This window comes from Onychomys torridus, chromosome 5, assembly GCF_903995425.1.
Source record: "Onychomys torridus chromosome 5, mOncTor1.1, whole genome shotgun sequence".
Taxonomy (NCBI): Eukaryota; Metazoa; Chordata; class Mammalia; order Rodentia; family Cricetidae; genus Onychomys; species Onychomys torridus.
Window position 1 is genome coordinate 92,115,648 of NC_050447.1, and position 19,927 is coordinate 92,135,574.

A 19,927-nucleotide genomic window follows, 5' to 3' on the forward strand; every position below is an offset into this window, starting at 1 on the left:
TAGGACTATTGAAATAAAGTACTTATTTTGAGGTTGTTTTGTGAACCCAGCTTTAAAATTTTTATCTTTTTTTTTTTTCTTTTCTTTTCTACGAGACAGGGTCTCAATATGTCCCTCAGGCTGTCTGTCCTACAACTCACTGTTTAGACCAGACTGTCCTCGAACTCAGAGATCAGCCTGCCTATGCCTCCCAAGTGCTGGAAAGAAAGGCTTGCGCCACTATGCCCAGCCGAACTCATACATTTTTAACAGTGGCGAGTGCCTCTCTCATGCATTTCGTTCTGGTCCAACACAAACTCTCCCCACCCGGAGCCCCCTTAGGGTTCCCACCCCCATCCCCGCCGCTCTCCTTAAGACCACTGCAAGCGGGGCCACTTTTGCTCTCCGGACCTCTGGAGTCCCGGCCTCTGCGGCACCTCCTACATTGCTCAGTCCTCCAAGGTGTGGAGACTTCACTGTCTGCCAACCGCACCACAGCGGCCCAAGAACTGAGCGACTAGGTATCAACCCGCACCCAATGGTCTCAGCCTTGGTGTGTAGTCAGCGACCTGAGCACCGCGCGTGCGCACTCCGCCAGTCGCCGGCGAGAGAAAGGGCTCGGAGGCTCCCGGGTTCGCAAACGAAGGGCTCTAGAGCGCGAAAAATCTTCCGCGTGCAGCTCGCGGGCGCAGGCGCTTGCTACTGCAGCTTAGACAAGGCATTGCTCTGGAGCCACCGGCTGGTCGCCGCCCAGGGGTGGTCCCTGCGCGGCGGAAGGCGCGGCCATGGCGCCGGCCCGATGGGGCGGGTCGCTGCTGCGTCCCCGCCTTGCGCTCGGGCCGGGCCGGGAGGGTCCCGGGGCGTCCGGCCGGGCTGGCGGGTGAGGTTCTCCAGGCAGACGCAGCGTCATGCGCAGCCCCCCTGCCAGGGCGCTGCTGCTGATTACGCGCCGGGGCCCTGCCGTGCGTGCGTGGGCCCCGGCCTCCTCCTCTAGGACACGGCTGGCTTCTGAGTGGAACCCGCTCGTGCGAGCGTGGACGTCCCAAATCCATGAGCCGACCCGGGGCCTCCGCTTTCCTGCGCCCCTCTCGCGACTGCCCGGTGGCGTGGGGCGGTGGGCCACGTCCTCAGGGGCCCGCAGGTGCTGGATACTGGCAGGACCCCGCGGCTCACATCCCCTGTTCGCCAGGTTCCAGGGAGTCCCGGCAGCCGCCGCCAATGTGCGAGACCTTGGGAACGACTCGCGGCAGCGGCCCGCGGCGACCCGGGGATCAGACGTGTGGAAGCTCCTGGGGCTGGTGCGCCCAGAGCGCGGGAGGCTGTCAGGTAGGAACCCTGGGGGACCAGTGGGCTGCGGTGGGCCCCGGCCTGACCTCTGCCCCGGCAAGGGCGTTCAGATCTGCAGACACCTGTTGGAAGGCTGTGGGTGCCTTTTCTTAACTGGCGGGCGCTCACACCGTGTGAGGTCAGTAGAGCCTGTTACCAGAATATTTAGATCGGTCCCCACCAGCTTATTGGCAGCGTCTGCTTTGGGGCATTGTCTAAATAAACTGGAGTTTACTCCTTTAAGAAAAAAGTTTTTTGCCAAAACCATGTCTACGTTGTATTATACATTTATAATGTTTTTAAAAACATCACTAGGGCTACACAGTATCAAGCAACCAGCAATATTTCACACGAAGCTGAGCACTGTGAACCTCAAGCTAGCTGTCACCTCCCTAATTGATCAGTACAGACATTGGCCACAGCATAAAGAAACTAGACAGTAACTCTACCGAATCAACGGTTGACTTTTAAAAAGAAATCAGGCCGGGTGGTGGTGGCGCACGCCTGTAATCCCAGCACTCGGGAGGCAGAGGCAGGCTGATCTCTGTGAGTTCGAGGCAAGCCTGGGCTACCAAGTGAGTTCCAGAAAAGGCACAAAGCTACACAGGGGAACCCTGTCTCGAAAAACCACAAAAAAGAAAGAAAGAAAGAAAGAGAGAGAGAGAGAGAGAGAGAGAGAGAAAGAAAGAAAGAAAGAAAGAAAGAAAGAAGAAAGAAAGAAATAAAAATAAAAATAAAAATAAAAATAAATAAATAAATAAATCAGAATTGGCTGAGTCTAAATGAAAATATTCTGTAACTCCCCATTCTTAGCAGTCACTGGAGGGATGTTTCTACTGAGATCTAGAGAGTCCCGAGGGTTTTCTAGATCTACATTCCTTCTGTGAGGATGGATTGTGCCCTCCTTCTGGGGGACTAAGTGCCTTGGGAACAGACACAATGAGTCCTGCTCCTGCTGGGATTCCCTGCTGAGTGGGCAGGAAAATATTTGAATTAGAGATGAAATGGAGATAGGCATGGGGGTTTTGCCAGAGGAAGGACCTTGTCCTACAACTCTTGAAACAGGCAGGACCCCAAGTTGCTTGCTGAGTCCCTTGCTGTACAAATTACTCTCTTTGGGAGATATTGGGCTTGGAAAAAGGTGCTTTTGGAGCAAGGGCACATGGGTCTACCATCTACAGGAGTTGGGAGGGTGTGGTGTCCTTAGGTATAAGAAGACACATTTTACTATGGTTGTTGTAGGTTTTAATGGAAAAAGTCCCTTTCTTGGCTATTTTGTAAGCCTTTTTACCCCTGTGTCTTATTTATTTTTTTAATGAACTGTTTATTTTTATTTTATGTGCATTGGTGTTTTGCCTGCATGTATGTCTGTGTGAGGATGTTGGATCCCCTAGAACTGGAGTTACAGACAGTTGTGAGCTGCCATGTGGGTGCTAGGAATTGAACCCAGGTCCTCTCAAAGAGCAATTGGTACTCTTAACCATTGAGCCATCTCTCCAGCCCCCTCTGTGTTTTATTGAGACAGGTTTAATGTAGTCCAGGCTGACCTCAAACTCACTATGTATCTGAGGATGACCTTGAACTCCTGATCCTCTTGTCCATATTCTGAGTGTGGAATTACAGATGTGTGAGCCACCAAACCCAAGATTAAAAATATATTCTTGAGGGGTTGGGGATTTAGCTCAGTGGTAGAGTGCTTGCCTAGCAAGCACAAGGCCCTGGGTTTGATCCTCAGCTCCAAAAAAGTATACACACACACACACACACACACACACACACACACACACACACACATATATTCTTGAGTGGGGGGTACAGAGCAAAGTGTGCATGGAGGAACCTGGAGACCTGAGCAACTGGGTGTGCCCAGACTACAAGGGGCTGAGGTAAGAACCTAGGTTTCTGCTTCTGAAACTTCAGATTTCAAAGTTTAGGGGAGTCAGGTTTGGCTAGTGTCACCTAGCCCTTCCCTATCTGCCCTTGTCTGTCATCTCTGTGACTTGTGACCTGACAGCATGCTATGAAGTCTGCATTAAATAAGTCAGAAACTCTACCAACTTCCATCATCAGAGCAGTCAGTGTGCCTTACTGAAACATCCAACGTATGATTTGAGAATTAATCTTACTGCAGTTGGAGTGATAGTGGGCTTGTTTTTGAGTCAGGGGCTTGCTCTGTAGTCCAGGCAGGCCTCTAACTTGAGATCTCTTGCCTCAACTTCCCTAGTGCTAGGAATTCTTAAGGCTTCTAAGTAGATAGTAAAGCTATTCTGTCCTCAGGACTTCTGAAGAAGAACTCTTTATATAGCCTATGTTCTCTTCAGAAGTCATTATAGGTAAAGCCCGTCTGGTTGTTGGTGCTGGTGGAAGTAAAAGGAAGTCGTGGTCACCGTTAATTTGTAATAGATCATGCTAAGCAAGAGTTGGCACATCTCTGAAATGCTGGGGGAACAGAGCTGTTGTGTAGGTTTGTGTCTTTCTGTCTGTCTGGTTTTTGAAATAGATATCACTTTGTAGCCCAAACTGACCACAAATACACAGCAATCTTCCTGCCTCAACCTCCCCAATGCTAAAATTATAAGTACGAGCTATCATGCCTGTCATTATTTCATTGAAGAGCCCCAAAAGTGGCGGGGGGGAGCTAAAGAGATGGCTTAACGGTTAAGAGCACTGACTGATCTTCCAGAGGATCCAAGTTCAACTCCAAGCATACTCATGGCAGCTAACAACTACTGTCTGTAGTTCCAAGATCTGACACCCTCACACATACATGCAGGCAAAACACCAATGCAAATAAAATGAAAATAAATTTTTTAAAGAGCCCCAAAAAGCAGATAAGAGAAGAAATTCTGATGTTAGATTCTCATTCTCTCTCTCTCTCTCTCTCTCTCTCTCTCTCTCTCTCTCTCTCTCTCTTTCCCCCCCCCCTCTTTTTCTCTTCCCTCTGTTTTTTGAGATGTTTTACTATGTAGCCCTAGCTGCCTTGGAACTCCCTCTTGTAGACCAGGCTGGCCTTGAACTCAGAGATCTGCCTGCCTCCGCCTCCTGAGTTCTGGAATTAAATGTGTGTACTACTACTGCCTGGCTTCTGATGTTAGTTTTCTAATTTTAGAGAAAATTACCATCCCCTAAACTGCAGGGTGTGTTTCAGTAATAACCCTTCCTTCCCTACTCTTCAGCTGTTTGTTCCCCCAGAAGATTTTGATGTTGGAAAACAGGACCTCCTGTTTGAAATGTCTGCAGACGCTTGCCCAGAGCAGACGTAGCATGATGACTCTTCCTCCAGGCAGCCCACTCCTACAGGGTTTGGGCTGTCTTGGTATCACTATGTCTGCAGTGCTACCCAGAGCCATTTTGCCTTGATAAGCCTTCCTCTTATCACTTTGGCCACAAGGACCCTCAGAAGGTGCTGAGCCCGGAATCATCTGGATGTGCACAAAGCAGACTGGAGGTGCTTGTTCAGGCTTCCTGTGTGCTTAGCAGATAGGAGGCCAGGGCTCAGATGTCCCAGTGAGCAGTGGACCCCAAGATGAGAAGATGCCTAGAGTGCTGGATCTTCCGGCTCACAGAGCGGGCTCCTAGCTAGACTATATAGTTAGACTGTTGGATGGTACATTCTACTCTTTTCCCTTCGTGTTTCAGACAGTGCAGGTATGCAGGGTTAAGGCCTGCTCCTCTCTTGAATTACTGGTAAGGGCTGGGTTTCCCAGCCCTGCCCTGGCTGTCTTGAAACTCACTTGGTAGACCAGGCTGGCCTTGAACTCACAGAGATCCACCTGCCTCTGCCTCCCAAGTGCTAGGATGAAAGGTGTGTGTCACCACCGCCCGGCTTGATAATGACTGTTCTTGTAAGCTGATGCCTGCCTGGAACTCTGGCTGAGTTTGTGGCTGACTTCTGCAGATACGCCTGTGGAGCGGCCGTAGTGAAATACAGAGAGGAAAGGATGGAGACTGCCTCCAGCTGCTGCTTCCTGACGCCTAGATAGAGCAGTGGTCCAGCAGAACAGGGCTAAGGGACAAGAGGCACAGCCTACCATATGGGGGCTACTCCAGGCATCTGAGTATCTCCTGAACCCCTGTTTCCTGCTCAGCTTCATGTCTTCACTTCCTTCCCTCAGCTTAGGGGAAAAACTGCCCTCCACCCTGTTCCCTGTCACAACCACATCATCCCTGAAAATGTCTCCCTGAACCCACCCCACATCCCCACATCCCAGCTGTCTGCAAACAGCTACCACTCTCCTGAGGAAGCTGTCTTTTTGCCTTTTTCCTTCCAGTCCCTGGTCTCTGAGACAGAACAGCTGAATTGTCTCTGGACTGAACCACAGCAGAGGTCATTTCTGAAATGACAGCAGAGTGGATAAAGATGTAGCTGTATGCTTGTTTACTAGCTACTGGGCACCACGCCAGATGCTTTCTGTGTATGTAATCTCCTCCAGGCAGCTCAGTGAGAGGGTGTCGTTGTTGTTTTTCTGTTTATAGTAAGAAAAATTGAGGCACAGAGAATTTGAATGACTTGTTTTCAGTCAGACAGGTTGGCGGCAGAGCCAGGGTTCTGGTGCTGTTAGGCTCCTGTTTAGAACCGGCTTTCCTGACCCTCCTCAGCCTCTGACCTCCCACACCTATGTTGCAGACCGGAGACCATTTGCATTTATTGTTTCTGACCCCTCTGAATACCAGGACTCAGTAGAACGAGGATAAGGTCACATGTTTGAGAGTGTCAGTCAGGAAACAGCAGTAGAAGCTACTAGGACCCATCAGGCCAGATGAGAGCAATAGAAGCCGCACTGTGGTGGAGAGGGAAGGTGGAGAATTCCAGGTCACAGAGTGAGGACCGGGATTTAGGGCGGAACATGCTATTTCCACAGCCCCATATCCCAAGAATCAAGATGACCAAAATCCATTTTATTTACATTCAGATTCTATCTTAGGGTTTTGTTGCTGTGGAGAGACACCATGACCACAGCAACTCTTATAAAGGAAAACATTTAACTGGGACTGGCTTACAGTTCAGAGGTTCAGTCTAGTATCATGTCGGGAAGCATGGTGCACATGCAGACATGGTGCTGGAGAGGCAACTGAGAATTTTGCATCTGGATCTACAGACATCAGGAAGAGAATGTGAGCCGCTGCCTGGCTTGAGCATCTGAGACCCATTTCCTCCAACAAAGCCACATGTACTCTAGCAAGGTCACACCTCTTAGTAATGCCACTACCTGTGAGCCTATGGGGGCCATTTTCTTTCAAACCACTACAGATTGTAATGCAAAGGGGTACACAATAGTAAAATAAACCTGGGGTTAAGATATAACATCTCAGTTGGCAGAGTGCTTGGCCAAGCACACACAAAGCCCCGGGTTTGATCCTAGCACTGCATAAAACCTGGCATGTTGGCACACACCTCTAATCCCAGCATTCTAGAGCAGGAGGCAGAAGAACTATCATCCTTGGCTGCATAGTTAGTTTGAGGATATCCTGGTCTACATGAGGCCCTGTATTAAAAATAAATAAGTAGAGCCGGGCGGTGGTGGCGCACGCCTGTAATCCCAGCACTCGGGAGGCAGAGGCAGGTGGATCTCTGTGAGTTAGAGGCCAGCCTGGTCTCCAAAGCGAGTTCCAGGAAAGGCGCAAAGCTACACAGAGAAACCCTGTCTCGAAAAACCAAAAGTAAGTAAGTAAGTAAGTAAGTAAGTAAATAAATGAATGAATGAATAAATAAATAAGTAAGTAAGTAAATAAGTAAATTTGGGACTGGAGAGAAGACTCAATGGTTGAGAGTGTGTAGCACCCTTCCAGAGGACCAAGGTTTATTTCCCAGCACCCATATAGGGCAGCTCACAACCATTTAAAACTCCAGCTCCTGGGTATCTGACAGCTCTGACCTCTGTAGGCACCCATACATACATACATGTATGCACAGAATTAAAAATAAATAAATCGGGCCTAGAGAGATGGCTCGGCACCGGTTGCTCTTATAGAGCTTGATTCCTAGCATCCATATGTGGCTCTCAACCATGCATAACCCCAGTTCCAGCAGATCCAACATACATACATACAGGTGAAACCTTCATACATATAAAGTAAAATAAATAAATCTTTTTTTTTTTTTTTTTGAGCTGAGGATCGAACCCAGGGCCTTGGGCTTGCTAGGCAAGTGCTCTACCACTGAGCTAAATCCCCAACCAAAATAAATAAATCTTTAAAAAAATGTTTTTAAATAGTAAAGTGGAGCTAGAGAGATGGCTCAGTGGTTAAGAATATTGGCAGCTCTTCCAGAGGTCCTGAGTTTAATTTCCAGCAACCACATGGTGGCTCACAGCTATCTATAATGGGATCTGATGCCCTCTTCTGGCGTGCAGGTACATGCAGATAGATCCCCATATACATAAAGTAAATTTTAAATTTACTTAAAAAATAATAATAGAATAAATTAATAAGTAGATGGAATCAACTGGGATGATTTTAGATATAGCCAAATAGCCCCACTCACCTACCTTTTTTTTTTTCAGACTCTATGTCACTGTGTAACCCTGGCTGGCCTGGAACTGGCTAGGGAGACCATGCTTGCAGTCATGCTTCAGCAAATCAGGTTTCCTCCTCATCTTTGTATGGATGCCCCTACTGTGTAGGAACTCAGTTGGAACCAAAGATACCTAATCCACAAAGTGCAGATTCTTCGTGTCATTTAGGAAACCATAGAAGCCTGGCATTCAGGAGTCAGAGGCAGGAAGATCACTGCAAGTTTGAGGCCAGTCTGCTCTGCATAATGTGTTCAGGAATGCCTGTAATCCCAGCACTCAGGAGGCAGGGGCAGGTGGGTCACTACTGGTTTGTACGTAGTTCCAGGCTGGCAAGACCTGGTCTCAAAAAATTAATTAAATTAATTAATTAATTTAATTTAAAAAAAAAAAAGAAGGAAGGGGGAAAGGAAAGAAGAGAAAAACTAGAGGAGGAGAGTCTTTGTTTGGGAAGGGTTTTGCCCTGATCTTTATTCATCAGGATGGCATCTCCCAGTTCATTAATTAGGGTTGAGCTGTGTGGAATAGAGTCAGCCACTCTCCCTGCCCTGTCCATCCCTGGGAGCATGCTGCTTTACATCAAAAGGGAATTGCTTCTGTCCTGGTTCACATTATCCAGTTGGATTGAGATTATGAGTTATGTTGGTTTGTTTTTTATTCTTAATATGTGTAGCCTGAGATAGTCTCAAACTCTATAGGTAGCTGAGGATGACCTTGAGCTCTTAATACTCTTCCCCCTCTCTCCTGGGTGTGGGAAGGGACTGCAGGTGTGCCAACACACCCAGCTATGTATTTCTGGTTTCTGCAGAAGTCAGAAGAGGGCATTAGATCTCTGGAACTGGAGTTATGGATGGGTGTGAGTCACCATGTAGGTACTAGGAATTGGACAAGGGTCGTAAGAGCAAGTGCTCCTGACTGCTGAGTCATCTCTCAGGTCCCTGATCTTTTCACTCTCGATTATGAGTTTTAAAAGCTGGTGTGTGAACTCCCTGAGTGGCCAGATCTGACCTTCCCTGTTGAGCTGGCAAAAGGACTTTGCTCTGATAAGATACTTTCCTGCTTCCCTTGCCAAAGGCACCCTGCCCCTTCATTCATTCATTAAGTATTGACTGAGTTCCTGCTGTGTGCTGTAGTTGAGGCTGGTGGGCTCTTACAGCAGCAAGCAAACCACACGTAAACCGTGAGCCTGTGATATCATTTAGAATTCCAGGATGGAAAGTGGGAGACAAATAAAGGGCAGGGAGCAGTGTCACATGTCTTCATTTTAAGTGAGGCTCCAGAGCTGGTGCTTTGAAAAGGCGATGTTAGGATAAAGATTACAAGGCCTTTTGCCTGCTGAAAAGCCCACTGCCCCGACACATACGCTGAGAGCTCTGCTTGCTCCCTGATTGTCTCAGTTAGAGTTTATATTGCTGCAAAGAGAGACCATGTCAAGGCAAATATGTATATGATCTTTATTGACAGATAATTCACAGAGTGTACAATTTTCCTGTTTGCACAATTTGATAGACTTTAGTCCAGCATCCTCATAGGCCCATGACACCATCACCATTTCCTGTTTTAAAACATCGCTGTCTTCAATTTTTCTTTCTTTCTTTCTTTCTTTCTTTCTTTCTTTCTTTCTTTCTTTCTTTCTTCCTTTCTTTCTTCCTTCCTTCCTTCCTTTCTTCCTTTCTTCCTTTCTTTCTTTCTTTTTTTTCTGAATGCCGAATGCTGTTTATTGAAGGAGGGAGGAGGTCTTAAGTTCGATTCCGATGTTTTACAATCTTGCATCTAAGCTGAAGGCAACTCTTATAAAGGAAAACATTTAATTGGGGCTGGTTTACAGTTTCAGAGGTTTAGTCCATTATTGTCATGGTGGGAAGCATGGTGGCATGCAGGCAGACGTGGTGCTGGAGAGGGAGCTGAGAGTTCCTGCAGGCAGCAGGAAGAGAATGCCACATTGGGCATGGCTTGAACTTCTGAGACCTCAAAACCTCCCCACCTGGTGATACACTACCTCCAACAAAGCCACATGTACTCCAGTGAGGCCACACCTCCTAATAGTGCCACTCTCTGTGGCCAAGCCTTCAAACACAGGAGTCTATTGGGCCTTTCCTATTCAGACTGCCACACTGGTCCATGCTCTCTCAAGCCTGTGTTAGAATGATCTCTTCATCTGAAGTGTGAACATTAGGCCAAGAAGAAAGAAGTACCCATCCTCTGCAGATGGGGCCAGGGAACTCTTCCCAGATTCACCAGCAATCCTGCCATAAACCAGCAAGTCTTCGAAGAGGTTTGTTGTCCCAAACCAGGGAAGACTGGAGGAGCAGCCTGGGCTGCTGTTTCTTTCTTTCTTTCTTTTTTTGTTTTTCATTTTGTTTTTGTTAGTTTGTTTGTTTGTTTTTGTTTTTGTTTTTCGAAACAGGGTTTCTCTGTAGCTTTGGAGCCTGTCCTGGGTTTCACTCTGTAGACCAGGCTGGCCTCAAACTCACAGAGATCCACCTGCCTCTGCCTCCCGAGTGCTGGGATTACAGGCGTGCGCCACCACAAACCGGCATGCTTTTTCTTAATATTCTTCCAAAAGTGTTCTGTACTCGCCAGGTGGTGGTGACGCATGCTTTCAATCCCAGCACTTGAGAGGCAGAGGCAGGTGGATCACTTAGTTCGAGGCCAGCCTGGCCTACAGAGTGAGTTCCAGGACAGCCAAGGCTACACAGAGAAACCTTGTCTCAAACAAACAAAAAGTTCTGTATTCATATAAACTCTGAGGAAAGAGAAAACAGGAAAACCCAAAAGATGGTAGAATTATTATCTAGGACTTGTTTTTTAACTAATTATTTGTCTTTGTCTATGTGTCTGTCTGTCTTTCTCTGGGTTAACAGTACTGGGAATTGAACCTAGGATTTCGCCCATGCTAGGCAAGTGTTCTAGCTCTTAGCTACATCCAAAGTTCTCTTTATTTTGAGATAGTATCTCACTAAGTTGCCTAGACTGGTCTTGAACGCACACTATAGCTGAGGTTAGACTTGAACCTGTGATCCTCCTCCTGGATATCAGCCCTGTGTCACCCTGGGCCTGGGTTTGATCCTCAGCTACATACACACACAAAAAAAAAAAAAAAAAAAAAAAAAGAAAGAAAGAAAGAAAGAAAGAAAGAAAGAAAGAAAGAAAAGAACACACACAAAAAAGAAAAGAAAAGAAAAGAAAGAAAGAAAGAAAGAGAGAAAAGAAAAAAGAAAGAGACCGATTCTTGCCAGGCGGTCGTGGCACACACCTTTAATCCCAGCACTTGGGAGGCAGAGGCAGGTGGATCTCTGTGAGTTCGAGGCCAGCCTGGTCTACAGAGTGAAACCCAGGACAGGCACCAAAACTATACAGAGAAACCCTGTCTCGAGAAAAGAGAGAGAGAAAGAGACGGATTCTTTTGCTGATATAATTAATACTCTAACTACACGTCCTTGGATTTATTTCTCCACACTGTGTGTGGAAGTTTGTAAGTAAAATTCTCAGAAGTCCACTACAATTCAAAGAGATTATTCACCTAGGGTCTCACTTGTGGCTGGTGTAAACTTGCTCCTCCATCAGTCAGTGTAATGAGAGCCTCCTCCTTCTTTCCCACATCTTCACCAACATTGTGAGCATGAATCTTTGCCAGTTTCACGAGTAGAAAATTGGCTGTCCCTTTTGTATGAACGTGGTTGTCTGTGATATGTGTTCTTTCCAACTGGGTTTTCTTAGATGTTTGTTTGTTTAGCCAACTACGTAGTCCTGGCTGACTTGAAATTTACTGTGTAGAAAGGTTGGCCTTGAACTGAGATCTGCCTCTGCCTCCCAAGTGCCGGGATTACAGGCATTTATCACCACTTCTTAATAAGCCTCTTATCTGTTGTTTAGTTACATGGACAATTAATTTCCTGATTATTGTCATTTCATGTATTCCCCAGAATATTCCCAGAGAATTAATACTAAGAAGGGACATATACTACATGCAAAGTGGATCCCAGGAACTGTTCTCCAAAGCTTATATAGAGACCTTTGAAATACTAAGCACAGTCAAGAACATTAAGCCAGGCACAATGGTGTATACCTACAGTCTCATCAAGAAGCTAAGATACGTCTTTTTTAAGTCTTTTTAGTTCAAAGCTAACCTGGGCTACATTTGTGAATTTGAAGTTAGCCTGGACTACAGAGTTAGACCTTGTCTCAAAAAAGCATCCCCCTCCCTCATACATACAAAAGATAAACTTTCCCTGGATAGTCTGAACATCAAGCTAAGGTGTAGTTAGATGCCAAGGAGTAACAGCATGTAGCAGAAATGCAGGAGAGGCAGGATCTGAAATGAGTACCAAGACCTGCAGACAGGAGGGGGCCAGTCAGTTGTCCATGGTTAGCCTCAGGGTCTCCTAGCAAGGAAGGAATGCACAAACCATAACATCCTCTTGTCTAGCTGGGCACACACATCCCTCACAGCCATGCATCTTGTTCTTAACTTGAAGCCATCTGGTCCTTCCTTGAGTCAGGCCCATTGGTGAAGGAGGAGAAAGCCCAGCCACTGAGGCTACTTAGGTCTGAGGCCCTTTGTGCTGGGCCCCTGCCCTGTGCTATGGTCTGAGTTCCGAGTGTTGTTCCTGTCTTCTAGCTGCTGTTGGGTTTCTTGCTGTGTCCAGTGTCATCACCATGTCTGCCCCTTTCTTCCTGGGGAAGATCATTGATGTTATTTACACCAACCCAAGCGGGGACTATGTCGACAGCCTGACTCACCTCTGTGCTGGACTCACTTGTGTGTTCCTATGTGGTGCTTCTGCGAACGCCATTCGTGTCTACCTCATGCAATCTTCAGGTCAGTGTCATTAGGTGGGGGAGGGGGGGTCATCTCAAAGATGACAAAAGACCTGGGATAATATCAGGGCTTCAAGTACCACTGCTCCAGGCCCCAGTCTCTTCCTGACATTGCATTCCTTGGGGATAGATCCCACATCCCATCAAGATGACATTATGATCGTCCAGTATATTCTCTACCTTTGTGTGGTCAGGGTTGAGCAGGTAGTACAAGCAAGACCTGTCTGCTCATGCTGTGTAGCTACTGGGATGGGAACCCGAGTGTCATTTCTTTAGAAAGGTCTATTTAGCAGGCAGGGAACGGCCCCAGTGCTGGTAGCCCAGGACTGCATTCTATAACTACATGGTTAGTAAGATGGGCTCTAGGTGACTGACCCATTCCTGCCATTGAAAAGTGCAATTCATATAAGGGCAGCCAGTCACAAACAGATTAGCCTCCTGGGTATGTGATGCTCTTCACACACAGAGGAACATTTTACCTTTTTTTAAATTAAAATGTATTTTTATTGCTGTTATGGTATATTTGCATACATGTGCAGGCATGCATGCACATATGGTGAGGTCAGAGGAAAACGTTCTGGAGTCAATTCTCTCCTACCTCTATATGGGTTTGAGGGTTCCAGCTGATGACTCAGGTAGTCAGGTTTACAAGGCAGGCACCTTTATCTGCCGAGTCATCTTGCTAGCCCATGTTACCTTTATCATGATCTCGACTTCCCTTGTACCCACAGTCTGTAATTACTAACAGGAAGTGAACATGCTGGCCTGTATGAGTCCATGTGGATCCATGCCAGGATCCACTGAGTTGATGTGCTTACTCTACAAACTGGCGTTGACAATGGGCTGTATAATAGCTTTTGTTTTTTTTTTTAATATGGCTGCCCCGTGAGTGGCAGGTGGCTGCATGCACTGTTAAGCTGATCTGTTTGCTTTACAGGTCAGAGCATTGTGAACAGGCTGCGCACCTCACTGTTCTCCTCTATCCTAAGGCAAGAGGTTGCTTTCTTTGATAAGACCCGAACAGGAGAATTGATTAACCGCCTATCCTCAGATACTGCACTCCTGGGGCGCTCAGTGACTGAAAACCTCTCTGATGGACTGAGAGCTGGGGCCCAGGCTTCGGTTGGTGTTGGCATGATGGTACGTCAGCCTATTCCTCTCGGTGCGTTCTGTCAAGGCTCTCAGGGCCATGGCTTTTGAGCATGAGGGACTTGAGATGTTCTCGTCATTTTGTAAGCATATAGAATCAAGAACATTTGCCCCAGACTGTGGGGACATGGGGATTATCTCTCCTGGCCTGGCCTGTATCTTTCTTGAGTATTAATCTGGAGAATGGTTTTTCCTGAAGATGTGTAAGACCAGGATGTGAAGCAGCTAGGAATATCAGGCCAAAGAACCCCTTTGGGAACCAAGTGTCAGGTTTAAGGGGTGTAGACCTCATTTTCTGTGCCCCTGCAAGGTGGCCTGTGTTCCACAGCTGTCTTGCTCATCTCTGGTGGCTCAGCCCATCTCAGCCCACTCTAGGTTGTGTTTGTGTTCCGACCAGCCCTGCTGGCCTAAGTAACTTTCCCAACTCTGCAATGTGGTGAGTGTTTTGGTGACTTCTCTAACTTGTTGACCTAGGTGGGAACAATTCTGGACAATTATGGCTGAGTTTAGAGCTCATGGTGTGGTTTGACCAGTACGGAGCAGAATAGGCCTCTCTGCTGTTGAAGATGTGGTTTGGCATATTGGAGCACATTAGAGCTGTCCAGAGGACATGCTGTTTACATCTTGCCTACGGCTGTGGCAGCCACAGTTCTCCTTGGTAGAATGCACTCCTTCAATTTTTGTGGTTGTTTTTTTGAGGCAAGCTCTCACTATGTAGACCTGGTTGGCCTGAAACTCACTATGTAGACAAGGCTAGCCTCTAATCATAGAGATCACTTGCCTCTGCCTCCTCATGAGTGCTGGGATTTAAAGGCCTGTGCCAGCTTTGACGTTGAGTTTTGTAAGAATTAAAGATGCTGGGAAAATCCAACCCAAACAGAGGCATGGCTTGGAGACAGTGTCTTCCTTCCTACACACTGTAGGTCTGAGGATGCCTGGCCACTTCAAGGAATACATGCTCTTGACTTTTGTTCTTGACAGTTTTTTATGTCACCCAGTCTGGCCACCTTTGTTCTGAGTGTGGTACCTCCGATCTCTATCCTCGCTGTGATTTATGGACGATATCTACGGAAACTGTCCAAAGCCACACAGGACTCTTTGGCACAAGCCACACAGGTACTGACCTCCCATGTGTGCATTATCTAGGTGTGGGCTCAGAGCAACAGGCAGAATGGATGGTGTGCAAGGTGTGTTCCTTTCCAGCACCAGGGAAAGAAACAGAGTGCCTTCCTTTTCTCCCAATAGACCTCAGTGAAATACAGATGTGGAATGCTCTCCTCCTGGCTCTCCTCCTGGCTTGCTACTTACCTCAGAGTATGTCCAATTTGCTATGTAGCCCAGGCTGTCCTGGAATTCATTGTATAGCTAAGGCTGGCCTCAGATTCATGGTAATTCTCCTGCCTCAGTTTCCCAAGTGCTAGGATTACAGTTGTGAGCCTCCGTACCTTGCTTCTATCAACTTCTCACTGTTTTCTACCACTGCTCCTGATAGGACAAGAAAAAGCTAATATGACCAGCTGTGGTGTGACATAGCTGGTAAGCCCAGCATTATGGAGCCTGAGGCAGAAGAATTGTGAGTTTGAGACTGGCCTAGGCTCCCTCTCTCTAGACCTTTTCTTAAAAGACAAAAATAAAAATAGAAAATAATATACTTTGGGGAAAATATCTAACTGGCACTATGTCCTTCATTAACTAGTAAGGCAGGCTGTGTAGCACTATTGTGTTTTTTTTTTCCAAGAAAAGATTTTAGTTTTAGTTTTATATGTATGTATGTATGTATGTATGCATGCATGTATACCTAAATGCAGTTACTCTCAGAGGCCAGAAGAGGGCATTAGATCCCCTGGAGCTGGAGTTACAGACCGTTGTATGTACCTGATGTGGGTGCTAAATCAAACTGAGGTCCTCTAAAATAACATTACATGCTTTCAACAGCCAGGCTATCTCTCCATCCCAGCACTATCTTTTAAAACCCAAAATACTTGTATTTTCATGTTTCAAAAAGCGTACCTTTTTATAACTGGAAATATGGAAATATTAAACAACAAAAACATAGATAATACTGTTTATCCACAATTGCAGATAATCCGGAATTCTTTGATAATTCAGAGTTCATGTCATTAATGTTTTGTAGTTTAGTCTTCCCACCTGTCTTTTCTTCTGCTGCCCCATCACCTCTGTCTGTCTGTCTAAAGTGTGTGGGTGCTGTGTGTGCATCTGTGTCTGTGTTGTGTCTGTGTGTGTGTGCACATGCACACACACACACACACACACACACACACACACACACACACACACACACACTCTGAAGCCAGAAGAGAGCATTGGACTCCCTGAAGCTGAGGTTGCAGGCAGTTGTAAGCTACTCACTGAGGTTAATGTGCCCAGGCTCAGTTCCTCAGCAAGAACAGTAAGGACTGGTAACCACCTGTGGCATCCCTCCCGCCCTGCACTTCCTGCACTTTATCTTTTCTGACAGCAAGAGGGATTCTTGTACTCCACTATGTGATCTTGCTTGGCTGTGCTCCACATACAGCCCTCCTTTTTAATTTTGCTGTCAATCACCATGAGAGAGAGAGAGAGAGAGAGAGAGAGAGAGAGAGAGAGAGTATGTGTTTATGTGTGAGCATTTTGCCTGCATGTATGTCTGTGCACCACATGTGTGCTTGGTGTCTATGGAAGTAAGAAGGCATCAGATCTTCTAGAACCACCACATGGGTGATGGGAATCAAACCTAGATCCTCTGCAAGAGCACCAAGTATCCTTAACTGTGAAGCCCTCTTTCCAGCCCCATGCTATGTGTTTGAATCCTCTCAGCTAGCTGAGGAGCGCATTGGAAACATAAGGACCATCCGAGCTTTTGGGAAGGAGACGATGGAAGTGGAGAAGTACACCAGCCACGTGGACCAGTTGCTGCAGCTAGCACGGAAGGAGGCCTTGGCACAAGCTGGCTTCTACGGAGCAGTAAGTAGATCATTGTGGGCAGTGAGAGTGCAAGAGATTTTCGTTCTGTGGCTCTTGACAGTAGAAGTGATTTTTTTTCTTTTTTCTTTTTTTTTCCTTTTTAAAGAAACATTTATAATCATTATTTTATACAGATATAAGTAATACAACATTGAGTTCAGTGGTCCTTCAGCATTTTCTACTTAAATGTTTTTTTTTTTTTTTAACATAAAAACAGGTTATAATTCCAAAGTCCAGAGTTACTTGAAACTGGAAAATATTTTCTCTGTAGAAAATAGTAAAAATGATAAAGTTTCCCAATAAGCCCTTTTAAGCCAAATATTAGCTGAATTATACATATAAATATTGATTAGATTCTGGACTACAGAAGAAACCTATCTTCATCTGTTCAGAGAGCTATGTTTTACATAAGTTGTGTAAGTGAGATTCCTATTCATCTTCCCCTTCACTGTTTGATTTACAGCAGAAGTGATTTTATTTCAACCCTAAGAATGACTTGGACTTTAAGCTATTTTAAGGGAAGAAGAGGAGAACAAAAAAGTGGAATCAGAGAAAAGTAATGTGTGTAAGATCTGGTGCTCACCCCCGGTGTGTGGCCAGGCAGCTCTGAGAACCGCTGGCATTGAGTAGCTGTACCATGTGGACCTTAGGATTGTGCCACAGCATGTTTTCCTGGCTTCTGGGTCCTTCAGATGTAACCTCATTTGGCTACTCCTGTTGAGGATTATATATCTTCAATACATTCTAGAAGAAAGTAAAAGAAACTGATCACGGGCTGGAGAATTGGCTCAGCGGATAAGAGCACTGGCTTCTCTTCCAGAGGTCCTGAGTTCAATTCTCAGCAACTACATGGTGGCTCACAACCACCTGTAATAAGATCTGGTGCCCTCTTTCAGGCCTACATGCATATATGTGAAAGAACACCGCATACATAATAAATAAATAAACCTAAAAAAAAAAGAAAGAGAACTAACCACAAAGTACCAAGATGCCCTGAATAGAAAACCACCATATGTGCTGGGCACACTCAGGAGGCTGAGACAGGCAGATTGTTGTAAGTTTGAGGCCAGCCTGGTCTACATAGTGAGTTCTGGGTCAGCCAGGGCTGCATAGTGAGACTGTCAAACACGAACAAAAACCAGAAAAAAAGATAACTGAAATATTTCCATCTAAACTGGAAAGAACCTCTCGGAGGCTGTTTAATGGACTGAGAGGCAGCAGCTCTGAAAAGACCTCTGTGGGGACCCAAAGCTCCCGGAGTGGAGAGCAGAGCTTAGAGGCAGGGCGACAGGGCCGCGTGGAGGACATCGCCTCAGAGCTATGAACACAGTACACTGGTTCATCTCCAGTTAGGGAGGCCTGGTTGTTGCTCTCACATTTTACAAGCTGAGTAGTTGAGGGAAATAGCCTGAGGGGCAACAGCATCTAAACTTTTGAGGTGGGGATGCAAGTATTTTCTTCACTGTTGTATTTCAAACCTTATTTGTGTGAGAAATTTTATATATTAAAAGGCTTAGTTTATACTTTTGTGTCCCAAGAGGCCTGTGGTGTTACTGACCTTTGTTTTCTTCTTCCCCCGTAGGTTGGGCTCTCAGGAAACCTGATTGTGCTGTCTGTCCTGTACAAGGGTGGCCTGCTGATGGGCAGCGCCCATATGACAGTGGGCGAGCTCTCTTCCTTCCTCATGTACGCTTTCTGGGTTGGATTGAGCATCGGAGGTATATCACATGAACAGGCTTTGAGCGTGCACATTGGAAACCGGGCCCCATTGGACAGCCATTCTTAGTGTGCCTTCCCTTCAGCAAAAATGAAGTTATGGGAGTGGGTGAGCGGGTTCCCAGTTGGGTCGGGGCTCTTGTGTCCTTCCACAGCTCAGGACCATGGGGAAGCTGTGTTTTCCAGCCTGCTGTTATGGAATGTGTCTCCCAGTACCCAAGGGAGAGGAGAGTGGCTGGCCGGAGTGGATGGAGACCCTGAGCCCGCTTAGTGAGAGTTGCACCTCACACATTCTGTTGCCCCGAGTCTTAAACTCTCCATATTCAGTCTCTCCTTCCTCTGCCTTCCTCAGAAGTAGTAATAAGTTTCTGTCACTTTTGTCTTTTGGTTTTGGCAGTTTCTTACATGCCCTGTACCTAGTCCACTCTGTTTTCCCAGCTCCCTCTTCTCCTCCTCCTCTCGTCTCTACAAATCTCTTCTCCATGCTCATGAATTTTTGTTCTGTTTTGTGTCCACTGAGTTTAACCTGGACTGACAGTGTGACTCTAAACTGGCTTTGAACTTGGTAGGCTCGCCAGTGGGTAACAGCTGAAGACAATGACTCCCTCCTTCCCAGAGTCTGTGGGCAGCCAGAAGTTCAGCAGTGAGTGGTGGGACCCTGTAGGACCCTTTCTTATTGGTTGCAGGGCCAGACTCATTCACGATTGCTGTGACATGTCGTGCCTGGAAGGTGGCATTTCAGAGCCCTTCTTCCTATCTCCTTGCTCTCATGTTCTTTTGGACCATTCCTTGGCAGATGTTCCTGAGCCCTAGGGGGGGTGATATAAATGCCCTGTGTAGGCCTGAGCTCTCAACTGAATCTCTCGCCGATTTTTAGCATCTTGGCTGAGTCTCTGTATTCACTGCTGTTCACTACAAGGAAAGGGTTCTCTGAGAAAAGCTGACATTTGTACATTGGCATGCATAGATATTTAAATAAATATTTAGGTTTTTTTTTTTTAATTGAGAGTCTTACTGTATAGCACAAGCTGGCTTTGAAATCTGTCTTCCTGCCTCAGTCTCCCAAATACTTGGATTATAAATGTTGGCCACCTTACTGAGCTTTGAATTTTTTTTTTTTTCAAGACAGGGTTTCTCTGTGTAGCTTTGCACCTTTCCTGGAACTCACTTGGTAGACCAGGCTGGCCTCGAACTCACAGATATCCACCTGCCTCTGTCTCCCGAGTGCTGGGATTAAAGGCGTGGGCCACCACCACCCGGCCTGGATTTTTTATTTTATTTTTTTTGAGACAAAGTCTCTGTGTAGTCTATGCTATCCTGGAACTTGCTATGTAGACCAGAGTGGCAGAGAACTCACAGAGGCCTTAGAATTCTTTTTAAAAAGCAACATTGTTGCAGTTACAGAGGCTGCCCCCCCCCCCACTTCAGGATAGTCATTCTCTTCACCAGAGTGATCCATT

At 46.4% G+C, this 19,927-nt stretch overlaps 1 protein-coding gene across 1 annotated transcript in view; it reads left to right on the forward strand.

Moving 5' to 3' along the window:
• The first annotated feature begins 601 nt into the window (after positions 1 to 601).
• The window catches only part of Abcb10 (ATP binding cassette subfamily B member 10), a 33,846-nt gene continuing 14,520 nt past the window's right edge, over positions 602 to 19,927 (forward strand). The window contains exons 1-6 of the mRNA XM_036188067.1: positions 602 to 1,305; positions 12,439 to 12,639; positions 13,576 to 13,778; positions 14,769 to 14,903; positions 16,605 to 16,751; positions 18,334 to 18,469. Of these exons, the coding sequence (XP_036043960.1) occupies positions 888 to 1,305; positions 12,439 to 12,639; positions 13,576 to 13,778; positions 14,769 to 14,903; positions 16,605 to 16,751; positions 18,334 to 18,469 (1,240 nt within the window). The 5' untranslated portion in view covers positions 602 to 887. The remainder of the gene's footprint in view (positions 1,306 to 12,438; positions 12,640 to 13,575; positions 13,779 to 14,768; positions 14,904 to 16,604; positions 16,752 to 18,333; positions 18,470 to 19,927) is intronic.